This window comes from Henckelia pumila, chromosome 2, assembly GCF_033568475.1.
Source record: "Henckelia pumila isolate YLH828 chromosome 2, ASM3356847v2, whole genome shotgun sequence".
In the NCBI taxonomy this organism is placed as follows: domain Eukaryota; kingdom Viridiplantae; phylum Streptophyta; class Magnoliopsida; order Lamiales; family Gesneriaceae; genus Henckelia; species Henckelia pumila.
The window spans coordinates 125607981-125621784 of record NC_133121.1 but is presented as its reverse complement, the minus strand read 5'-3'; the positions used below and the strand labels follow the sequence as shown (position 1 = coordinate 125621784).

General features: G+C 33.4%; 3 protein-coding genes across 4 annotated transcripts; 1 reads left to right on the top strand and 2 right to left on the bottom strand.

Moving 5' to 3' along the window:
* The first annotated feature begins 2024 nt into the window (after positions 1-2024).
* On the top strand, positions 2025-4601 carry LOC140881553 (phosphopantothenoylcysteine decarboxylase-like). 2 transcript variants are annotated; one of them, XM_073286956.1, is made up of 4 exons: positions 2025-2420; positions 2509-2532; positions 3287-3629; positions 4030-4601. In XM_073286956.1, the coding sequence occupies exons 3-4, from the start codon at positions 3315-3317 to the stop codon at positions 4318-4320; spliced, it is 606 nt and encodes a 201-aa protein (XP_073143057.1). In that variant the 5' UTR covers positions 2025-2420; positions 2509-2532; positions 3287-3314; the 3' UTR covers positions 4321-4601. The 2 variants fall into 2 exon arrangements, with proteins under 2 accessions (XP_073143057.1, XP_073143056.1); XM_073286955.1 differs by lacking the exon at positions 2509-2532.
* Positions 4602-7488: 2887 nt separating this feature from the next.
* Positions 7489-9846, bottom strand: LOC140884028 (large ribosomal subunit protein bL21c). Its single transcript, XM_073290692.1, has 5 exons — positions 9454-9846; positions 8731-8811; positions 7977-8078; positions 7823-7897; positions 7489-7730 (listed from the first exon to the last, which is right to left on the bottom strand). Exons 1-5 carry the CDS (start codon positions 9736-9738, stop codon positions 7659-7661), a joined length of 615 nt encoding a protein of 204 aa, XP_073146793.1. The 5' UTR covers positions 9739-9846; the 3' UTR covers positions 7489-7658.
* A 1506-nt stretch (positions 9847-11352) lies between these two features.
* On the bottom strand, positions 11353-13756 carry LOC140881552 (calcium-dependent protein kinase 11-like). Its single transcript, XM_073286954.1, has 7 exons — positions 13195-13756; positions 12965-13108; positions 12717-12869; positions 12268-12383; positions 12009-12176; positions 11645-11869; positions 11353-11539 (listed from the first exon to the last, which is right to left on the bottom strand). Exons 1-7 carry the CDS (start codon positions 13736-13738, stop codon positions 11402-11404), a joined length of 1488 nt encoding a protein of 495 aa, XP_073143055.1. The 5' UTR covers positions 13739-13756; the 3' UTR covers positions 11353-11401.
* Between the last annotated feature and the right edge of the window lie 48 nt (positions 13757-13804).

Genomic DNA, 13804 nt, shown 5'->3' with positions numbered 1-13804 from the left:
TTAAATATTATTTTAATTTTTTTTCCAAATCACATAATTTTTTCTATTAGAATATTAAAATATTTTAATTTTTTAAATATAGATTTATTCTAAAACTATTTTCGTATATATATAACTCGAAACATTATCTTCATAACATTATATTCTTTTTGATAATTTTGAGAATAAAAATTAATAAAATCTTATAATATCAATCAACTTTTAACCTCTAAAAACTCATAAGCTCTTTTTAATAACATCCTCTTAGGCACCGTTCTGTTCACGATATTATTAATATATGTATAACTCATCACATCTCATCCCACGTTCTTCTCATCATATTATTTATATATATATTAACTATTTATTTTACATCAATCAAATCATTAATTATTTATCTCACATCAATCAAATCATTGAATTCAAATGACTATATTACCCCTTATAAATAATATAATTTTTATTTTATTTATTATTAAAAGGACAAAATAGTCATTTAATATTTTTATATAAAATTTAATCAATCAAATCAAATAAACCATAATCTATCAATCAAATCCAATACAATTTTAACTATCATTTCTTATTTATTTTTTATTACATTATACTACTTATCTATATATTATTTATACCATAGCTCAAACCAAACGGTGCCTTAGGGAGGTGTATTCGTTGCAGAGATTTAATGACTTTTTTGAAATGACATACTTTTGTGGAATTGATAGATTTCTGCTGACTTTTATAGAATCTCACAGACTTTTAATGACTTTCACAGAATCTTGCAGATTTGTTTTTCATGACTTTTATTGACATTTGTAAACTTTTTTCATGACTTTTATTAACATTTGTAAATTTTTTTTGTAGAAGCATATGTGTTTTGTAATTCATAATTTTGATTTATTTATTGGAATTATTAATCGAGTATCAATAACATATATTTATCTCTCTTTAAAATGATTATATTTCTTTAAAATATTTTTATCTATCATATAAATAATTTTTACTTATCAATTTGATTTACAAAAATCAATAAGTTATATTAAACTTATTGCAATTAAGAAATTAATATGAATCTTTAAAATTTGAAAATATTTAGTTTTATAGTATTCTTTTATATATATATAATATAATATATATATATATATATATATATATATATATATATATATATATATTCAGTTTAATAAATTTTTAAAACTACGTCAATATATCAAGTCAATATATATAAATCATATACATATACATATTATTATTATTATTATTATTTTTATTATTATTATATATGTATATATATATGTATATTAAAGTGAATAAAATGTAAATTTTGAGTTATAATAAAAATTAAGCTACAAATTAAAAAAATATAAAAAATAATTAAAATATCAAATTTTATATAATTAATAATGAATTAATTATAAAAAACAATTATTGTTATATTCAATTTATGATTAATAAAATATTATAAGTTTTTTTGTCGTGTAGTATAATAAGTTTTTATTTCAAAATTTAATCAATATGATTTTAATTTTCGTGAGATTTTGTAATTAAAATTCAAAAAATTATGAATGACAAAATTTTTATTTTATTTTATTTTAAAGGGGTTGTTTGGTTCTTAGAAATAGAAAAAATATGTTAATATTTATGTGGCTATTGTATAGACTATTTTAATAGAAATGAAAAAAAGTGTAAAAATGTCCATCCAAATCTTTAGGTTCAACCAAAACAATTATGAACTTTTTATTGTTGTACCTTTGGCTTTAATTATTGTACTTAATAGAATTTCATTGAGTTTTTAAAAGTTCATTGACATTTTGAATACCTCTAGACTTTTGCAGAGTTTTTAAAAGTTAGGTTTGAATACCACATAACTTTTTAAAATTCTACAAATGTTCATCTTGAATACCACTAAACTTTTATGAAATATATAAAATTCTAGATATATTTAATATAGACTTTTAAACTCCATAAAAATCATTAAAAATATACAACCAATACATCCATTAATGTTTTAATTATGTATAATTGTATATTTTTTTCTTTTACCATCTATCACTGTCACCATCACCGTTTCTCTCTCTCTTGCTCTCTCCCCGATCGTTTTCTTTCCTCAACCCTTCACCATCGCCACCTCTTGTTGCCATCGTATCTTCTCCTCCGGTCACCGTCGGAAAGCTCTCGACGAGAGCTATCCTCCATTACCTATTTTTCATACTTTTATCGCAGCTCGCAGAAACCCCGTCGGAAATCCGCCGCCGTACGCTTCCGGAAACCCGAAATTGTTTGAGGGGTTTTGTTCCCCAGGTCATATGCTTTGTTTACTATAAAGAATCTCGCTCTCAAAACTCGCGTCTCCGTCGACCGCCTTACAACCTAGAACCATCATTTTAGGACGCTTGGAGCTCGATTTCAGAACTTAGGAACTAAAATTCTCACTTTTGAAGGTAAATTCGAAAACTAGGGTTTCGATTTTTTGGAATTTTGATTCACTTGAGTTCCAATAATTGATACCAGTTGTATTATTGGTTGTAGGTGTCATATTTCAACCGATTGGGGGTATTGATAATTTTTCAGAATATATTTAGAATTCATTTCGAATATTCAGATTTAATTAGTTGGAATTTTCGAATGTTAGAGTTGTTTAAATCTTTATTTGGATATTTTAATGTGTTAGAATGATTATATATTAATTTCAGAATTTATTGGCAATTTTCGTGAAAATCAGATTCGTTCAAGTTTGGGTATTTTTCGATTTTTAGAGTCCTGTGTTTGCTGTTGTACATAGCTAGGATGTTGTGAGGTGAAATATAAATTTTAGAAACCTCGATACTTTGATTTTTTATACTAGTTCCGTAGTTGATAAATTCTTGGATTGTTTAAATGAAATAGAAATTGATTTGAAATAAACGATTTTGCAATAGGATTGGATTCTTCGAGATATTTTTTGTGGTTAATTAAGTGTCAGACGAGGTACGTATGAACTGTTTTCATATGTATGTATTATACTAGCGAGTTATATATATTTTCGGGAGATGTCCCGTGTATCTGCTAGTTTTGGATTGATGTTTATGTGATCGAGCTTTGCCGGCTCTGCATGTGTTTAGTCCTGGCCAGTGCGGCTTTAGGTTTGTGAATTGGTAATATGACTATTTTCGAGTATATAATGTATGTTTGTGTTCAGATTTTTGTTTTGGGACCTTCTACATGCTAGGAGGTCATGCCGAAACTGTATGCCAAAAGGAAAATTTTAACTCACTTATGTTGTTTATGTTAATTAATCTTGGTTATTTGGTCATTAAATGTTAATCAGGATCACGGGCCTTCACAACAGCTCTGGCATGGAGGTGCACCAAATGAACAATGCTTCTCGAAAGCCTCGTATTTTACTTGCTGCAAGTGGAAGTGTGGCTGCTATAAAATTTGCTAATATTTGCCATTGCTTTTCCGAATGGGCAGAAGTAAAAGCGGTCGCTACCAAGGCCTCAAAGCATTTTATAGACACAGCATCCCTTCCTAAGGATGTGACACTTTATACTGATGAGGATGAATGGTCCACTTGGAACAAATTGGGTGACAGTGTCTTACATATTGAGCTACGAAGATGGGCTGACATTATGGTCATAGCTCCTTTGTCAGCAAACACACTTGGCAAGGTAAATGTATTACCGTCTATTTTTATTTTTTGGAGAAATATTGTCATGTTTAATTTTGCAGAGTCTGTAGTAACCTACCATCTTAACCTAACAAGGGCAAGCTAGCTTCTCTACGAAATAGATAAACAATCCCTAATCTCAACTTGATAAGAGTGGAGTCATCATCGCCTCCTATGAAATTACATCATCCTAATGTGGTAGAAAATTCTTTCATAACTAAATAAACCTGTCCAAAATATATTCTTTGATTTCTTACAGATCCATGTGTAGAATTTTGAAGTATTACGTCTCAACGATATAGAAAATCGGTAACAAGATTTCTTTTTAAAAATCCATTATTTCAATATGGTTGGCACTAGGCATCAATAGTGGATTTCTGTTTCTGACGGTCATAATTTAGATTGCTGGGGGATTGTGCGACAATTTGCTGACCTGCATCATTCGGGCATGGGACTTCAGTAAACCAATGTTCGTAGCCCCAGCCATGAATACCTTCATGTGGAATAACCCTTTCACAGAACGTCATCTAATGGTTATTGATGATCTTGGAATTTCCCTCATCCCACCCGTGTCAAAGCGGCTAGCCTGTGGAGATTATGGAAACGGTGCAATGGCCGAGCCTTCTCTCATTTACTCAACTATACGACTCTTCTTTGAGTCACGGGAGAATTCAAATGGCGCGACAATATAGCAGCGAATCATAATCGATTGCAAGTTCCCTAGTTTTTCTGTTGAAATGATTAGCAACTATAACGTAATGCAAAAAAGTTTGGTTTATAGGACTCTCTCCCCTTTTTTTCCTTTTAGATTTTTACATTAGGATGAGGCTGGCAGGCAAAGTCGTTATCAAATGTGTCGTGACCAAATTGATTATAATCACTAGAAGGTATCATTTTCTCATGTCCAAATTGTGAATTACATTTTTATTTTTATTGGTTTTAAATTAATATTTGTGTATTAAAATCTTTTAAATTTGTTATTATTACTTTTTGCTAAATCTTGTAGAATTATTTCAGTGGCCTACCAGTTTCTCAAGCTCAAGTAATTGCAATCTAGTTTAAAATCAAATCTAGCGCAACGTGAAGAAGAAAGAGTCTATCGTGTTATATTGACAGATGGTTATTTTGAAATGCCAAAGTTCAATATTCCTAATTCCATTATTAAAATAAATGATATTTGATCTGAAGTCCATTTTTCGCGTCTCACACGTAGAAGGAAAATATTCCTAATTCAATTATTTAGAAAATAAAATTAATAATTTAAATTATCGTATGTTTTTTATTTCTTGCATTTTTGGGGAGAAAAGAAAGTTGTCTCCTCAAATCAGTTTCTCATGAGTTTCCACTTTTCATTCTCTAAAATGTCCATATAATGATGGGAGAATTAGCTGTACAGGTGGAACTAAAAGTTTCTCGAGTTACCAAAAGTTGGGCCTTTTTTTTTTGTCATGGATTTTGCACAAATAGAAGAAGAAGAAGAAGAAGAAGACCACTTCAGCTTCCCCGTAGCCACCACAAAAAACACACCACCACATTTCATGGACTCGCCGGCCCTCTGGTGGCACCCTATTTCTCCCACCTTTCCCCACGAAAACCCAGAAAATTCCAAAGGTAAAAAAGCAGCAAATGAACAGAATTGTCCCAACAAATACTCGTTCCAAGATTTCGAAGCCAAACAGAAACAGCTGAGCTCTCCTTATGATCATGTCGATGAAGGCGAGAAAATGGACTTGCTTTGGGAGGATTTGAACGAAGAGTTGATCGCAGCGCAAAATTCGGTTGCTTCGTCGTCTGGAAGGGAAGTGAGAATGATCTGCGTCCAGGGATCAGAAACAAGACAGGACATGTTGTCCGAGAGAAGGCTCGGCATTCTAACGTTGTTCAAATTCTTCAAGAAGATTCTCAATTCCGTGAAGAAACCGCACAGTGTTTAGTTATCATGCATGATCTCCATTCATTCCATCGATCAGATTCATATACATGAGAGTAATGATCTTTTCCCCAGATTTATACATTTCAATGCCAAGAATGAGGTGGATTGGTTGATGTTCACATGTTACTTTCCATTCTTGATTTTCTTTTATTCAAGAATCTTTTTAATCTTGATCGAAAAACGATTGATTGAGAAGAGTAGGGCCCTGATATTAGTGAGGGATACAAGATATGCAATTCTATTGGCTCCTGAGATTGACATTATTGAATATTCTGCACAGGTTAGTTGAATTGTTTATTTCATGGACTGATTCCATGCGACACTTGTCTTTATTTGCTATCATTTAAAAGTCTTTTGACTTTACTTCCGTCCACGTACTCTCTGTCTTAAAACAAAGCAGCACGTACGGTTTTATTGCATTCATTGATCACTCAACTGATCCTCAAAACGAACAGCTACTAAAATTAGGCCATTCAGATGGATTCAAGGGGTAAAAGATTATGTTTTTAAAAAGACTTGCAAATTGTGCAAGAGACAAGCTAGACAATGTAAAAATTTTCCAAACACATGATACTGCATGATCATTCACAAGTATGTAGAGATGAGAATCAAGGACAAATAAAGAGAAAATAGAAGACGTCTTGACGTTGGTTGTTCACTCATCAGCCGGAAGAAGTGACAGTCACTTTATTATGATCAAGATTTTATAGTATTTATATTTGATGGCTAATAGCGCAATTCTATTTATTTATCCCAACTAGTAGTCCGATTTTAATTATTATAGCTCGAAAAATTAAGTTGGAATTGATCAAATTTGAGCTAGGTGTCCATATAGGGCATGAGCCCGCATGTCAAATTGCTCACATTTGAGGAAATAGTTCTCATTTAACAGTTCTAGCACTCTTGTTTTATCGAGATAACTTCATTGGGCATCAGAAGGTTATCGATAACCTTGATACCTCTAACATCGAACGATCCACAAAACTTGTTTTTTGAGAATTGTTGAAGTGGCAGCTGACCACTCGAATTAATGATTGTGCACCTGGATTAGTCGTCCACTCAGATCAGTCGTCCACTCGGATTGGTTAGTCATTCGGATCGAGTTGTTCATGTCAAATGCAAAAAAATGTGGCCGTTGGATCCCCATTCGGACAATGAAGTAGCATAAACTAAACCCCAAGTTTGTTGACCAACTCAAATAGTTCTTCGCACACTTGAGTATAAAAGACTGGATAGACAACTACCACATAACCGTCTCGTAACACAGAGCATGATACAACGCCAACGACAGCTCCAACCTCATCCCAAGTCCTCCAAATCCTCCAAATTACTAAAGTTCTGTTTGGACATAAATTTTAAAAACGTTTTTAGTATTTTATAAATAAAAAAACTTAAAGTACGTGTTTGAACAAAAATTTTATAAAATATTTTTTAAAAAATGTTCTGTAAGTATAATTTTTTAAGAACACTTGAGAGTTATAAAATATTTTTAAATGTTCATAGGATAGAACTATGGATGGCAAGATTATCAACATTATTTTTGTGATTTTAAAATATTTTTTATAGAATAGTTGTAATTGTCCAAGCACATATCTTAAAAGAACTTTTAAAACATTTTATAAAAAGATTTTAAAAAACATTTTATAAGTATAAACGAAACCTAAGTCAACAATTAATTTTTATCGAGGAGAAAGTGTAGAAAAGACAGCCGATTATTTTCTTTTCAAATGCATGCTTGTTGTAGCTGTGATTCGAATTTCCAACTTCCTTCTTGAAAAATCAATAACCACCTGGGTCATATCGTGCAGCAGGTTACCAAATGCATAAAAGGTTAGTTGTTATACTTTTCTACCGTGTGATGGTGAGAAACAAACAACATAGACCATGGAAGAAGGTGAGGTCTTCCAAGCACAACAGCAAATACAGAATTGAAGATGAATTGGACAAAAAAATGCAAATGCCATATTTCGTTAGACATTCAAAGTGCTAGCAAAACAATTGGTAAAACGGCTGTGCTCCATAGAATATAAACATAATCTCCTGGAAACCCGGGCAATGTGAAAAACAGAACCATTAAAATCTACAGGTATTGTTAAGTTATGATGGAAGAGTAGCAGCAGGTGAGCTTTCATAACCCGTTATGCTTGTGATTCTAATCCTGGTAATGGGCTGGATAAATCCATTCATGAAAATGTTTGGTAAGAAAATAATAAGTAAAAATCAAATAAATATAGTGTAAAATATATACAAGATTTTGGTACCTGTCTGTGCCCAATGTTTCTTCGGTAGTTTTTCTTTTTCTTGTACTTGAACACGATGACCTTCTTGTCCAATGTCTACAAGAAATGGTAATGATGAGTAAGTGCCGAATGAGGATATAGGGAAATTTGAAAACACTTTTGGAACTGATCATACTTGTTCTTCCACAATGGCGTGAACTACAGCATTGGACACGATTGGCTTTCCAATGTAGGCGCTCGTCTTTGTTCCCACAAGCAATACTTTATTTAGAGTGATCTGGACAGAGGATTTACAACATGATTGTCCCAAGCTGAATATAATGTGTTGAAGTTGCCAATACCAAAAAGAATGGGGAAATTAGACATTTCATACTTAGATCTAGCATGAAATCACCACGGAGAAAAAAAAAAGGGTACAAGTGGTCGTAAGTCGAGATTTCTATACTCATAAAACATATAAAAAAACATTGGAGCTCACGACAAATTTGGGTAACCTGTTCAACAAAATACTGTTTCAAGATTTACCAATGCCAACAAAAAATTCTTGCTGCAGTTCCATTGGAAGGGTCAAGGGTGGACCAAGATCTGAAACTCATGCCTTGAATTTGAATTGGGGCTACTCCCCCCTGCTCTCCTTACTGCATAGAGGATCATCAAAGTTCCCACAATCCCAAGTTTAAGTGACGTGGACCTTTCCCAATACCCTAATATCTAATTAGACAGTTGAGGTGCTTCGGAGTTCATCTTAAGCAACATCATGAAACAAATACACAGGTGCATGTACTCTGGCATTCTAGCAGTTCATTGACATGCCAATAGGACAGAATGCAAAAGGAAATACAATCACAGCCATGCAGAAGAGAAAAGGGAAAACAACTTGATCACATTTATCAGATATACATCAGTAAAGAGGGGTTTGCAATACATACTTTGTCATTCACACTGGCACCTTTAAGCCTCTGCGTATAAATGTACCGTCCAGGATGCACGATGTATTGTCTTGATCCAACCTAAACAAATATGCATACCAAAGAAATGCATCAGAAATCAACTTTTAAACATGACCATTAAAGTTCAAAATTACACAGAACATTAACAGACAGAAACCTTACGGCTCAGCAATTGCATGATGGACAAATGGATGCTTTCGACAAAAGAAAATTAAAACATCTCAAAATTTGGGATCTACGACCTCAAACACACATTAATAACCTTGTTTGAAACATATAATAGAAAAAGAATTGATCAGAAAATAGAAGTTAAATCTGAGATATGCAAATGGTAGTTGGTCACTGTAAGAATGTTAACTAACCATAGAATCCTGATGTCCGTGACTAAAGAAACCCAAAAAACAAGTGAAAACAAATGAAAGAAGCAGAATCGAAACCACACACATTTAGCCAAATTAAAATGGCGAAAACCCACAACAGACATGGAGCATGAAAATGAGCACAAACAGACGATGGATTCGGGAGGGCTGGAATGGTTTGCCTTTATGATAAAAATCCGAACTTTGTTGGCGTCCGGTCAGTTACACACATCAATAGCTATATTACAGTCACGCAAACCCAAAAAAGCAAACATGGGTCTACAATTATTGCCAAAATATATGCACATACTCGCACAATACAAATGAAAACAGACCGAATTACCATAACAACCGCAAACACTTCCTCGCGCTTGGGCTCCGCAGTCTCGACAACAGGCTCTTCTTCCGGATCGGGCTTATCGGTCTCCGGCTCAGTCAAAGAAGGCGCGGCCTCTGTTTCAGATGATTTGGGTATGAAAGACAACGCGGCCTGTTTAGGGTTGAGCTTCAGAGACGAGAGGGAATGAGAAAGGAAGGAAATGCTGGTTCTAGAAAGATAAAGGGTTGGTGGGTTTTGATTAAGAGAGAGATTCGGTGCGAGAGAGGAACAGAACGAGAGGGCCGCCATTGTTGAGTGAGGGATTGAGCTATGGAAGCTGGGATGGTTTCCCCTGTAGCCTGATTAATTGCTCTCTGGGGTTCGTTATCCTATCCGTTGTCCCATCAAAATTTGCACTTTTGCCCTTGGACGTAAATTTTACATATTATTTGGCTTTAATGCGCGTGGCTAACGAGAGTTTGTACGATTCTCTTGCAAAACCATGTATTATCCCGTAAAATAGTTCAACTCAGATTATTTTTAAATTGAAAAATAATATTTTTGACGTAAATATTGATATATAAATTCAGTTGTCGAATATAAAATACATCTCATAAAATTGATTTGTGAGACAATATTATAAAAATTTTTGTATTTGTCGATATAGTTCAACCTATCTTAAGAACATTATCCTCATTACTGCTTAATTATATTTTTTTAATGTGATATCAAACATGGACTCACATATTTGGACCAATAATAACCGCAAGACACTACACGTACTTTTAGACATCATTTTGTTTGAGTGATGAGATATATAATACGTAGATAAGTAATATAATGTAATAAAAAAATAAATAAAAATGATACTTAATATATTATTTGATTTGATTGCTATATTATTGTTTATTTGATTTGATTGATTAAATTTTATATAAAAATGATAAATATCTTTTTAATAATAAATAAAATATTAATAATATTATTTATAAGAGGTAATATAGTAATTTATATTAAATGATTTGATTGATATAGGATAAATTATTAATGCTTTGATTGATGTAAAATTAATAATTAATAGATGTATAAATAATATGAAAAAAAAATGCGAAATTAAATAAAATAAGTTATACATAAATTAATAATACACCAAACAAAATAATGTCCGGGTAAACACAACTCAAGTTTTTACCATAATTTTTTTTTAATATTAGATCAAACATGGACCCTACATAATTGAACCAATAATAACTATTAGATCTGTGAAGATGACACATTGACACTACGTCACTGCCTGAATTTTAGTAGCCATGATTCAAGTTTTTACAATAAATTACAATGTTATATACTTATATATACATATATATTGATTTCTTCATTTATACATCTTCTCGTAGTGTCTATACTCTATACGGTCTTAAAATTGGTATCATACATATGAACTATGAAGATTAAACTTTTTTCCAATTATTAAAATTCATATACCTCCTAAACATATAAATTTGATAGGAGAAGATGTGAAATGGACTTTACATTAATGTGAATTTCAATTAAATTATTACAAAATAATAAATCTGAAATATTAGGTCATATAAGCAAAAAATGTAATAAATTTAATTTAAAATATATGTAACAACATATTAGTAATAGTATCTACCCGTTTCTCAAAACTAGAAAAATTAATTTCTATGAATGCTTATAATCTTAAAAATATATATATAAATAAATTGCAATCCGATTTTTGTATAGAGCGAGTACATATATTAGCTGCCACTTACCATGAAAATTGGTGTTTGGCCATCTGGAAATTTTGGGACAAAAAATATTTGAAAAATTACAAAAATTAATTATATACACAATCAAGATTATAATACATAAAATCTAATACATTAATTCTCTAATCTCTCGTTTGTCTCTCTTTATATATAAAAAAAACAATAAAAAAAAAATTACAAACTATCTTCTTCTGTATTTAATCTTCCACCTTGGCTTTACCTTCTAAGGCTTCCGCCAAATTGAAGTTCAAATTGCCTCTCATTGTTCTCCCCCCTTTACCTGCATCACCCTTCCTCATCATCGTCGCGAATTCTCCGTAGTCGATCCGTCCATCCTGTTCAGTCCCGATCCATATCACAATTTTTTTTGTAAAGAAACTGATGCCAGTTAAATCAAACAAGCTGGAGAAAAAAACATGCATGCTTGTATAGCTACTTACATTGTCTATGTCAATTTCTTGAATCATGTCGCCTAGGTGAACATCCCCTAGACCGAAATCTTTGCAAGCCTGTTGAAGCTCATCGATGGTGATGTAGCCACTCCCATCTTTGTCAAAGAAAGAGAATGCAGCAAGCAGATTCTCTTCCCTTTCCATCTTGTTCAAATGCAAAGTCGCCGCAAGGAACTCGCCATAGTCTATTGTTCCACTGTTGTCAATATCAGCCTGGACCAGATTAAAGTCCCCATCATTTTTCATGTTAAACTGAGTACTGAGTGCCAATACAATTGGATATATACTTGTTTAATCATCTGATATCAACATTTAAATATGTGTGCTTGAATTCTGGGTAAGCTCAACCTACCGCATTCATGAGTGCTTTGATCTCAGATTCCATGAGTTCGGAGCCTACTCTTTTCAACCCTTGCTTCAATTCCTCGAACGTTATTGAACCGCTGTTGTCTGTATCGATCATTTTGAACAACTGTCTTAGGCCACCAATTTCTTCTTCTGATAGCCTTTCTGCTATAACCTGAACCAATAATATAAACTAGTTATACATGTGCACACACACCATTTATTGCTGTTTACTCATCTATTTGTGAATGAAATGGGAACATTACGCGTAAAGCCATCTTCTTAAGTTTGTTCATAGCGGAGAATTGCTTTAGCCTCGACAGAACAGCTGATCCCAGAGGTTTGTCTGGTGCAACTTTGTCATCCACAATCCAAGGATGGCCTGTTAAAAACCCGAAATGCTTTTGTTACCATTCGATCTGTGGATATGTCAGCGGCATAGGCTCAATTGTTACTTGAGTGACATATTAAGTTTCGCTAAGATATGACTTTTTGAATACTTTAAAATGCATGATTGAAATGTTATTTTGCTATTCATTTGCTTATTGCATAAAGTTCATATCTTGACATCAATTTTTCAAGAAAGAATTCAGTCATTTTAGCCACACTAGCTCTTATCCAAACTTGAGCTCAATTAATGCCAAAAGAATTGATCTTGCTGGACTCGATTTCATTTGCAGCCGTTGACAACAAAACTATACAATGAATGACTCACATCGGACTTCATGAGCAGTAATTCGATTTTTAGGATCTCTTTGAAGCATCCTTTTTATCAGATCCTTTGCACTGTCTGAAATCTGAGGCCATGGCTCCGATTCAAAGTCTAATTTACCTTTCAATATCTGCTTGAATATTCTGTTATCCGTTTCTGCACAGTTAAAAAATATTAGCAAATGTAATATATATCAAAATTTAGAAAAAATATTATGATATGTTAAAAAGTTTTAAATGACTGAATAGTACCTCCCCAGAAAGGTGGAGCTCCGCATAACATTATATATAGGATAACGCCAGCGCTCCAGACGTCGATTTCGGGTCCATAATGTTTATGCAATACTTCAGGAGCAACGTAGTAAGGACTTCCAACGACATCAGATAGATATTGCCCTGAAAAGCATACAAACAAACGAAATCCAAACCACACATGTTGTTGATTTAATATAAAACAAACTGAAAATAATCATCGTACGTACCAGGCTTGTAAAAAACAGACAAGCCGAAATCCGTGGCCTTAAGCTTAGCATCCTCATCGGGGGAATCGAAGAGAAAATTCTCGGGTTTGAGATCTCTATGCATCACCCCAAGCGAATGGCAAGCCTCCACCACCCCGACAATAGTCTTCATCAGCTGCGCCGCCTTCTTCTCGCTGTAATGCCCCTTGTGCACAATCCGATCGAAGAGCTCGCCGCCGCCGCACAGCTCCATCACCAAATGCACGAACACATTGTCCTCATACGTCCCTTTTATCCTCACCACATTCCCCTGCTCCGAGAGATGGTGCATGATCTGAATCTCCCGCCAAACGTCGTCGTAATCGTCCTGGCATAGAAGCTTGCGTTTGGGGATGGATTTGCATGCGTACTCGATGCCGGTGGCCTTTTCCGTGCAATGGTAGGTGGTGCCGAACTGGCCCTGCCCCAGTTTCTTGCCCAGATTGTAATGGTCTCGAAGTCTCGGGGTCTGGTAGGGAAGAACCGATGCTGAGGGCTTGGAAGATGATGAAGATTCATTCTTCATAATTTTCGTGTCTTTTTTTTTTTTGTTTCCTCCAAGAAAATTTCTCAGTTTCTGTTGAATTTCCTT

Bases quoted from the DNA above. Each gene is read 5' to 3' on its own strand.
- LOC140881553 (XM_073286955.1), top strand. From the start codon at position 3,315: ATGGAGGTGCACCAAATGAACAATGCTTCTCGAAAGCCTCGTATTTTA. The intron at 3,630-4,029 runs GTAAATGTATTA...GTCATAATTTAG, and splicing joins CAGCAAACACACTTGGCAAG to ATTGCTGGGGGATTGTGCGA.
- LOC140884028 (XM_073290692.1), bottom strand. From the start codon at position 9,738: ATGGCGGCCCTCTCGTTCTGTTCCTCTCTCGCACCGAATCTCTCTCTT. The intron at 8,812-9,453 runs GTAATTCGGTCT...ATATTTGTTTAG, and splicing joins AAGTGTTTGCGGTTGTTATG to GTTGGATCAAGACAATACAT. The intron at 7,898-7,976 runs GTATGATCAGTT...CATTTCTTGTAG, and splicing joins ACGCCATTGTGGAAGAACAA to ACATTGGACAAGAAGGTCAT.
- LOC140881552 (XM_073286954.1), bottom strand. From the start codon at position 13,738: ATGAAGAATGAATCTTCATCATCTTCCAAGCCCTCAGCATCGGTTCTT. The intron at 12,870-12,964 runs GTACTATTCAGT...TTAACTGTGCAG, and splicing joins AGCTCCACCTTTCTGGGGAG to AAACGGATAACAGAATATTC. The intron at 12,177-12,267 runs GTAATGTTCCCA...TTATTGGTTCAG, and splicing joins TTAAGAAGATGGCTTTACGC to GTTATAGCAGAAAGGCTATC.